At 53.3% G+C, this 10018-nt stretch overlaps 1 protein-coding gene across 2 annotated transcripts in view; it reads right to left on the bottom strand.

The window, feature by feature from the left end:
- Positions 1-1044: 1044 nt before the first annotated feature.
- The window catches only part of AIFM3 (apoptosis inducing factor mitochondria associated 3), a 34538-nt gene continuing 25564 nt past the window's right edge, over positions 1045-10018 (bottom strand). Inside the window, exons 16-20 of one of the 2 annotated variants that reach the window (XM_036758682.1) lie at positions 6507-6605; positions 5140-5215; positions 4755-4859; positions 3221-3241; positions 1045-1264 (exon numbers count right to left, since the gene is read on the bottom strand). In XM_036758682.1, coding sequence (XP_036614577.1) covers positions 1225-1264; positions 3221-3241; positions 4755-4859; positions 5140-5215; positions 6507-6605 — 341 coding nt within the window. In that variant the 3' untranslated portion in view covers positions 1045-1224. The remainder of the gene's footprint in view (positions 1265-3220; positions 3242-4754; positions 4860-5139; positions 5216-6506; positions 6606-10018) is intronic. The other variant, XM_036758690.1, reaches the window with a different exon arrangement.

Genomic DNA, 10018 nt, shown 5'->3' with positions numbered 1-10018 from the left:
CCAGTCCCCTGCCCCGCCCCCCCCCCCCCCCCCCCCGCCATCCAAGCCAATTTCTTTTGCCCCTGAGCCTGGCACCTCCTCCTTGGGCTACACTGCCTCCCTTAGGCTGAAGGAAGGACCCAGGCAGCAGAGAGGGAGGGGAACCTCATGAACTGACCCCGCTGACCCCAGATGGGAGGGGGCTCAGGAAGCAGAACCCCCCCCCCCCGGTCCCCTGGTCCAACCCATTTGTCCAGTCCAGGAGGAACCTTCAGCCTGTGACCAGTCAGAAATGAGCACACTCATACCCAGGTCCCATCCTCCAACCCCCTCCTTCTATAGATGAGGCCATTGAGGCCCAGAGCTCAGAAGGGGCTTGACTGGCTCTACCTCCAGCGGACTCACACTAGAATGGTGGAATTCAAGAGCATCCTGCCAACATTGTGCCCACAGCCTCGGCAGGAAGAAGCCACCTACCATGAGGCTCTGGCAGCCCCCAGTGCATGCTCTCATTTTAAGACACCTGGGAGCATCTTTGGCCCAGGGGCTCCCCAGGGGATGGGGAGCAGATGGAGAGGGAGTCACACAATCCACAGGCACACAGGGAGAGGGGCAGGCTCACATACCATTCTGACACAAAAATTAGATTTGTTTATTGCCTATTATTGCTTGGTCTGTGCAAGGAAGAAGAGTTGGGTGGGTGGGCCTGCTCTGGTTTCCAAATTCAGCAGTCCGTGGAGGAGGGGGAAGGGTCACCTGCTGACCCCGGGAGGAAGAATCATCCATCGCAAGTGAAGATCTGGAAGACCTCAAAGATTGACCAATCATTTACAGATGAGGACCTAAAGCCCAGAGATGCAGGACACTCCATCCTGAAGATGGCTGGGGGTAGATCCCAAGGGGTGAGGACCGGCAAGAGGCAGGCATGGCCACCAGAGAAGAAATGGGATGAGGGAACGGGCTCTGAGCAACTTTGCCACCTCGAAGACCCAGATGCTGGCAAAGTTGCTTCAGGAATCAGCCCGGTCCCCAGGGCCCCAGGATCCCCATGCTGATTGTCCCAAAGTTCCTAGAGAAACAAATGCTGGGTGGCAGTTGGCTCTGCAGCAGGGATAGACAGGCTAGATTCGGCTCAGAGGGAGAGATTGGGTAAGTGGCGGGTTTGGCAAGAGTCCGAGTGAGCGGCTGCCCACTGCCCTGGCCAGATGTGCTGCAGCTGGCAGCCATGCTCGGCTAGCCGGGAATTCAGTAGCCTTTGCCCGTCAGCCACGACATGTCTCCCGTCCTGCAAGAGAGAGTTGGAGCTGCTTCTCTTGGAGACTAAAGGATGTGGACAAACATCTGCGCCCAGCCCAGCCCACACTTCCAGCCCCAGGGTGTCCCCCCACCTCCCGAGCTCCTAATTAGAGGTGCCTTATCTCCTCCGTGGGCCGACTCATCTACCTGGACACTCATTCCCATCCCTCCCACTTTGGGAGCCTCCATCTAATAGTCCCCATGCACCCAGCCCCCTGGCTTTCTGCTATCAGGCTAGAAACATGCCCACGTCTCTGATATCCTGGGACTCTGTCCCTTTTCTCTGCAAAGTTTCTGAAAAAACGCCATCTATGTCCGATGCCTCCACTTTCTCATCTTCCTCTCTCTCCTGGGCTCCTGGCGATTGAGACTCCAACCTCATCCTTCTCCCCCACATCACCACTAGGGCAACCACCCAATCCAACAGCCTTTTCTCAGACTTCCATCTTGACTTCATGGTTGCTCTTAACTCTGCATCGCCAGAGCTAAAACGTGGAGGAGACCCCAGAGGTCAGCAAGGCCACCCAAGAGCTGTCCTCTACAGCTTCTCTGACATGTGGGCTCCTAGCCTTCACTTGAAGAACACCAAGGATGGGGAACTCACTACCTATTTAGGCAGCCCAACCCCCTTTTGTCACTGTCAAGGCACTATGAAAAGGGCCTTGTCCCTGGAGTCAGAGGACTTGGATTCAAATCCAACCACGACTTTTGTGACTGTGAGCAGATCACTTCCTTTCCCTGAGGTTCAACTGACTCATCTGTAAATGGTGAGGTTGGACTGCTCCACTCCCCTCAGGGCCACCTTTGGGTGACCCTGTCAGCTCCCACGGGCCTGATTCTCTGTCTCTCTATCCCTGGTCTCTCTCCTGAGTTCTGCCGGTACATCACCAACATCAGACATTCAGACACCAGCTCTCAGACGTCTCCAACCCCCTGAGCTGTGCGTGGCTCAAACTCAGCACGTCTAAAACAGAGCCCATCTTTGGCCTGGCCCAAAGCCGCACTCCTCTGAGCTCCTGTCTCTGGAGAGGGTGCCACCATCCTCTCCCTCGTGTCATTGGCCTCTCCTCCCCTGCTCTCACTCCTACAGCCACCCCCTAATTCAGGCCCTCATTAGCTGTTCCCCTCTCACCCAGGCTGGTGTAGGAGCCTCCTCATTAGATTCCCCACCCCACCCCTCCTCTCACTCCAATTCATATTTTATTCTGCTCCTAAAGTGATTTTTCTAAAGCACAGTTCTGATCATAGAGCTCTAGTAGCTCCCCAGAACCAAATATAATCTTGGCTTAGCTTTTAAAGCCTTCACAATCTGGTCCCAACCTCTCTTTCCAGCCTCGTTGGATGTTAACTCCTTTTCCTGCTCTCTATTGTCCAAACAAACTGGTGTTCTCACTGATCTTCCCACAAAACTCTCCATCTCCTACCTCTGGACCTTGAGCTGGAAGGGATCTTGGAGGTCATCTAGTACAACCCTTTCACTTTAACAGAGAAAATTGAGTCACTTCTGAGGTCTCGCAGTTAAGGGCAGGGCCAGGATTTGAACCCAGGTCCTCTGAATGCAAACTGTGCCCACCTTTCCACTTCCATTGTTGTGGGTAATCTCCCTCCAGGGATGTAGACTGCAGCCCATCAGCAAGGCTGGGGGTGGGGAGGAGGTGGACAACTCTGAGAGCTGTCATGCCTGACCCCTGTGCCCTGACAGGTGACAGGCTCCCCTCCATTTGTCCAGGTTGGTTCCCAGAACTCTGACTCATCTGGCCTTTCACTGGGACACCTGAGAAATCTTCCAAGCCTGAGAGGAGCCACCTAAGTTTGGGAGACTCTGACAACCCCTAGTCCTCTCTCTCAGGGCCCCATGGGAGGGCAGCAAGGGGGAATAGGCGCTGCCATGATGCTCATGGGCATTACTTAGACAGTCAGGAAGGTGCCAAGAAGGGAAACATACTTGCCAAGCCGAACAAAGAGCCTTTAGGTGTGAAAGCAGAGGAGAGAGACAGAGAAAGAGAGAAGGAAGAAAAGTTGTTATTAGGAGGCCCCAACGTCTCCATGAGTGGCTCTCTTTGCTTTTGGGTGGCTCTTGTCCTTCCCTATGCCTGGAATCTAGACCTTGCCAAGGTTCGCAGAACCTCACCTAGCCCTGGGCCTGCCAAGAAGGGGGAGCAGCTGCGGTGGATGCCGAGAGCCCAGCATGAGATCAGAGGTGGGAGAGAAGATGGGCCATGGCCACTCTTGGATGAAAGACAGCAGTTCAGTTGGATTCCCAGCCCCGCTCCCCAGAGTGTCCAGGGGTCTCCAGCCTTTCCCTGGGGCCATGGCTGAGGGCACTGAGCTTCAGGTCCCAGAGAGAGCTTGGATGGCTTTTACCTAAATGCTCCCAGGGATGACCAGGTATATCCTATCCCTGTCCACAGGTTGTTCTTATTACAGTAATCTGTTTGCACTTTGTTTCTGCCCTGCTCCCTCTCCCCAGTAGATTGTACACCCCATGAGGGCAGGGACTGTGTCTTATCTGAACTGTGCTTGTATGCATACACACACACACACACACATGCATGCACACACACACACACATGCACACACACAGCTCTGAGCACAGTGGATACTTTGAGAAGGTTGGTTTTTTCACATCCAGGCATCATGGCCTTCTGAGTCTTCCCAGGTTTTGATCTCGTGCCTTGGCCCATTGCTCTCTGGAAGGGCTTGGGGCCATCTGCAGGCCTGCACATTTCTCTGTCCTCTCCCACAACCAGATCATTTAAACCAATGTTCCACAAAACAGCCAGATCCTGACACCGATGCCCGCTGGAGCCTACCCTTTGCTTTCCATTTGCCAGAGCCATACATCTGTCCCTGACTTTTGTTTGCTGATTCACAGACAGGGCTGGGGCTCTGCCTACACAGATGCCCACAACCCCACACTGTTCTGAGTCTTTTCTTAGGTGGCTACAGAGAAAAGGGCTAGGGAGACCCCTTTGCCCTCATAGGAAGGTAGCAAGGCGGCTCCAAGGCAAGCATGATGTTGGCCCCTCTGCCCCCCAATTCCTTCCCCACTGGCTTGCCAGGGTATCAGGCTTTTCTTCAACATTTCAAGACACCTATTCCCTCAATGGAGGACAGAGGATGCTCCCCTCATTGCCTCAGATCCTAACTCCAAGAAGCCTCAGTAGATGGTCTTCATGCGGTGTTGGAGCCAAAAACCTCATTCCCTGGTAGCCAACCCCCTTGGGATGAGCCGTTCTGTCCATTTAGGCTGCTTCTCAGACACCAGACCCACAGTCTACCATTGTCCTGGCCTCGGTCTCACCTTCTGAAATCATGACTTTTTGAGCTTCTCCCGCATAGAGGGCAGAAGGACCTTGGAACCTCAGCCCTCTGCCATTAGCCCATACAGAGGGGCTATTCATTGGCCTAGCTAGTGACCATCCTGGGTCCTGGGCCTTGGGATGGGAATGCGGAGACACATAGATGCCTCTACTCACTCCACATCTCGCTTTCGGATTGTTCTTCCCGAGGCCAGGACTTCAGCCACTTTGGAGACAATTGGGTCATAGTTCATGCTGGCCACAGCAATCACCTCATCGTTCCTGTGAGGAAGAGCTGGGTCACTGTCTGGGGGGTGAGGGAGGGCTTCCCAAAGCCGGTCCCCCTCCCCCTCTCATGGCTGTCCAGGGTCAGGGGGGTGGGGAGGCCTTCCCAAAGCTGGCCCCCCATGGCTGCTGGGGTGGGGGATGCCTTCCCAAAGCTGGCCCCCTCTCCCTCTCATGGCTGGCCAGCATCAGGGGAGCAGGGAAGCCTTCCCAAAGCCGGCCTCTCCCTGCCATGGCTGGCCAGGGTCACAGTAAAAGCCACCAGGGACTCACTCACTTGGTGTAAAAGGCCACAAACTTCAGCTCGTCCAAGTCCCCCTGGATGACGACATCATCGAACCCTTCCCCACACCCTAGGGATGGTCAGAGGGGACAGAAAAGTGGCCGGTGAGCGGCAGAGCCAGGATCCAGACCCACGTTTCCCCCAGCACTCCAAGGCTGCCATGGGGCAGCAATGATCCCCCCACACACTCCTCACCCCTGGCTGTGATGGGCCTACAGGTATCTGAAGGGCCATTCTGGGAATAGTGGACTAGTCTTATCTCCTTGTACCCAGAGGGCACAGCGAGGAGCAACAGTAAGAGGGAGGATATTCAGAGAGGTAGGCTCGGGTCTGGAGTCAGGACCAGTTTCCCAATGACAGGACTCCAGGGAAATCAACTAATCAACCAACCAACAAGCATCCCAGTGGATGGAGCATTGACCTTAGAGTCAAGAAGACCCAAGTTCAAATCCCACGAGACACTTACTAGCTATGTGACCCTGGCAAATCATCTAACCTCTCTAGGCCTCCACAAAATCAGGGGGGCAGACTCAGTGTCCTCTGAGGTCCTTTCTAGTTCTAAATCTCTGATCCCATGATCCTAAATGAAACAATCCCTTTTGAGATAAGGAATTTACAGCCTAAAGGAATGTGGACCAAAGGTTAAGAGAGTGACAGGACCTCAGAGGTCATCTGGGGCAACCCTCTCCTTTTACAGAGGAAATGAGGCTCATAGAGGGCCTTTACTGCCCAGAGTCACACAGCAGAGCTAAGATAGGAAGGGACCCAGGTCCGCCAGCTCCAGATCCCCCAGTCTCCACACCCAGAGACCCGCCATCACTGGGCAGATTCTGGATCTAGGGGGTGGGAGATAGAGGGAGGCAGAGTGTGGGGTTCTATCTGAGGTTCCTAAGCTGAGGGCCATGAACATATTCTTTTCAAATTGATCACCATATTTCAATACAATGGGCTTCCATTGTAATCTTATAGATTTCCTTTTAGGCATTGAAAGGCAGGATTCTGAGAAGCCCTGTTACTGCTTGGAGCTGTCCAGCAGGGAACTGGGCTGCCCAGGAGAGGGTCAGCTCCTCTGCGCAGAACCAGGATTGGCAGGGTCCCTTCCATCCCAAACCCTGGGGACTGGTAGAGATTCTACTGTCTAAGATTTGTTCTCCCCTCCCCCCTTCATGCTTGTGGCCATCTGGACTGGCATCTCTCTGAGGGCAAGCTCAGCTGCCATCTCCTTATAGCCTCAGCTGGTCTTACTGTCTAGTTCTCCCTAGTGATTCTCCCACCTTCGCTCCCTCCTCTCCCCTTGCTGGAGGGTGAAGATTCTTCGCCCAGGGACTCATCCCCTGAGACAACCAGGCCCTGACTATTACCCGTGTAGCGGATGCTTTTCCCAAACATGGCAGTCCAGAGGCAGGGTACGGTGCTGATCTCAGCTTCCTGGGCCAGCATGTTCTGAGCCGCCACGCGCCCTGATGGGAGAGGAGACCTGTGAAGACCAGGATGGCAGCCCGGCAGGTGGCCCCCAGGGGGCTTTGCTACGACCACCCCACTCAGCCTGGACAAGACTGTGCCTACATCCTGAGCGTATCACAGCAGCCCAGAAACTGGGAAACAGAGCCGGGTGAAACAGTATGGGTCTTACCCCCACAGTGTCACTGTGTGGTGTGTGACCATGAGCAGAGGAGCTGTGTGTAAGTGGCCAGATCCCAGAATCTCAGACTCTGAGGCTTAGAAGGGGCTGGAGTAGTCACTCAGTCCAAGCCGTAGCTGATCAAGGCATCATGGCAGGTAATCAGCCAGCCTTTGCTTGGAGACCTCCAGTGATGCAGAGCTCACTACCTTGGGTAAAGCCCTCTTTATGGTGTGTGTGAGACCTTCAGCCTGACACACTCTCAAACACACACACACACACACACACACACACCAGTCCCTAGAGGGTGGACACTCACCTGCCCAGCACACCTCTCCCCCAGCTCAGCCCCACCATGAGGGTCACTAATGACAAGAGAGGAGGCAGCGGATAGCTCTGGGACTGGGGGTTGGGGGGAATCATGTGCCTAGTGAGGGGTTTTCTGTGATGTTTGACCTGTACATGCAGTTGACGACAATGAGTGGGTGAATGCATGCACAGTGCAGGGCTGAGCCATTTTAGGAAGACATTGAGAAACAGGAGAGTGCCCAGGATGGGGAACTGCCTGAAGGAACTGGGAGTGTTTAAGAAGGAGCCTCAGAGGGGAGGTGACAGCCATCTTTAAGACATAAATGGCCATCACCTATGAGAAGGATTAACTGGTTCTGTCTGGCCCTAGAGGGCAGAACAAGAAGTAACAGGGTAGTTGTGATTCAGTCATTTCAGTGGTGTCTGTGCCTTCATGACCCTATTTAGGGTCTTCTTGGTAGAGATCCTGGAATGGTTTGTTGTTTCCTTCTCCAGCTCATTTTGCAGAAGAGGAAACGGAGGCAAACAGGGTGAAGTGACTTGCCCAGGGTCACACAGCTAGTAAGGGTCTGAGGTCACATTTGAACTCAGGTCTTCCTGACTCTAGGCCCTGTGCTGTGTGCACCATGGCACCCTTAGTGCCCTGAGGAGCAACAGTGGGAAGATACAAAGAGGGAACTTGGAGTGTGGCATTGGGAAGAATGGAATCACCCCAGTCCCCCCAAAAGGAGGGCAAGCTGCCCTAGGAGGCATGGGTTGGTCATCACTGAAGGGCCTGGTGGAGGCTGGATGGCCTGTGGGAGGAATGGTCTACAAGAGCCTCCTTTCCAGGCATGGGCTGGCCCTGATGCCCCAGAGGTCTCTCTGGTGCTGTGCTTCTGGAATCCTGAGAGGATGGAGGGATGGAGGGAGGGGTAGGCAGGTGGCCCACACATGGCCGGAAGGCAAGTGAGGGGGACTGCCAGCAGCTGCAGGTTTGACAGACAACAACGTCCTGACCTCTCCATGGCTCTTTAGCTGGAGAAATGCTTTACATGCACTGGTTCTTTGGGACATTAATCTTCCCTAAAACTCGGATTTGACCATGTTGCCATCACCCCTCTCCCATTCAGGATCACGCCTCGCCTCCAGGATCCAATACAAAACCCTCCGTTGAGTTTTCCAAACCCTTCCTACTCTGGCCCCCCACCTTTCCCGTCTTCTTGCACCTTCTACCTCCCCATGTACCCCCTAATCCAGGGACACCCTGGCCTCCCACCAACAAGATGCTCCATCTCCTGACTGGTCATTTTCATTGGCCGTGCCCCATGCCCGGTATCTTTTCCTTCCTCCTCTCTGCCTCCTGGCTGCCCTGGCTAAAATCTTACCTTCTGTGGTATTTTTAGTGCCTTCCTTCTGTGGATTACCTCAAATTTAATTCATATACAACTTATTTATACATAGTTGTTTATGTCACACTATGAGCACCCTGAAGCCAGGGGTATCTTTTGCCTTTCCCCAGCACTTAGCCCAATGCCTGGCACATACTTGGTACTTCATACATGCTTATTAACTGACAAATCAAACCTTCGACTGTGGACCAGGGTTCTCCACCAGCATCCCCCTCCTCTGTCTTAGGAAGGTAGCCCTGAGCTCTCAAAGGTGATCCCAAGCCCTAGACCTTCCCACCATGCTGGAAAAGCCTCCAGCACACACAGATGGACTCTCTGTCTCTCATCAAAGCCAAGGTGGGACAAACGCATCATGGCTCAGTGCCAGAAGGCTGGCCACAGGGCATGGAGATTCTGGACACAGACACACCTGAAACCATCTGCTAAGACCTGGAAGGAGGGACCTGCTTTGATGGATGGGAAGGCCCTTTTACCATGGGCAAGGCATGGTATTTCTGTCCATGTAAAATTAGTTCTTAGTGAATCCTCAAAGGCTTGTGGCAGGGGGCATTCTCCCTACCTCACTGAACCCCGGAAGGGGAAAAGGGAAGAGAGAAAGCAGATAGAGTGTGCACACCTTTCCCTGAACTCTTTGTCTCTTCCTGCCTGAAATGTGGGGTCTTGTTCAAAGTGTTGAACCCCGCTCAGATTGCTGATCAATGACTTAAATGAAAAGGTGTATTTCATTTCATTTGTTAATCCATCCATCCATCCATTCATCTAGCTGTCTATTCTATCCACCAATCCAACCATCCGTCATCATCCCACTCATTTATTGACCTGTATCTCCGTTCACCATTCACCAATCCATCCATCCATCTCTTCTCTCCAATGATTCATCCATCCATCAGCAGCACCTTCATTACTTCATCCATCCATTTATTGCTGTCTAGGCATCAATCTGCCCATTCTATCCATCCATCCATCCATCCACTTACCAGCAGTCCATCTATCCATGGCTCCCTATACTCCTTCTGGACTTTGCCCCCCCATAAGCACCCCCTTCCTTCCTCTACTCTCCTCTTTTCGCTCCCTTTGATGTGTTATCTTCCCCCATTAGAATGGAAGCTCTTTGAGGGCAGGAACACTCTTTATCTTTGCATTTGCATTGCCAGTGCTTATCACAGCACCAGGCACACAGTAATCATTTGATAAATGTTTTATCTATTTATTCACTCTTCATCCATCTATCCATTCACCAGCCTATTTATCAATCCATCCATGTACTCATATCTATCGATCCATCCACCCATTCCTGTGCCCCGTCCTGGCTATCTCCATGCCATGGGACCTACTCTCCAGCCTCCACCTCTGTCTAGCACTGAAGGTCCCACATCTGTGACTCCGAGCTGGTTGGTGAGCATATCACTTTGCCTTGAACCATCTCAAACCCACCAGGCCACGTCCCTGGCTTGTGTGCCCTCCTCCACAACCCCTTCCAAGACTAACCCTTGGGACAGTCATCCATCCAACCATTTCCTTGAAAGACATGTCAAGCAATGACCCAATTGTA

Source organism: Trichosurus vulpecula, chromosome 1 (genome assembly GCF_011100635.1).
Source record: "Trichosurus vulpecula isolate mTriVul1 chromosome 1, mTriVul1.pri, whole genome shotgun sequence".
NCBI lineage: Eukaryota > Metazoa > Chordata > Mammalia > Diprotodontia > Phalangeridae > Trichosurus > Trichosurus vulpecula.
The sequence above is the reverse complement of the archived record's forward strand: the minus strand, read 5'-3'. Positions and strand labels throughout refer to the sequence as shown.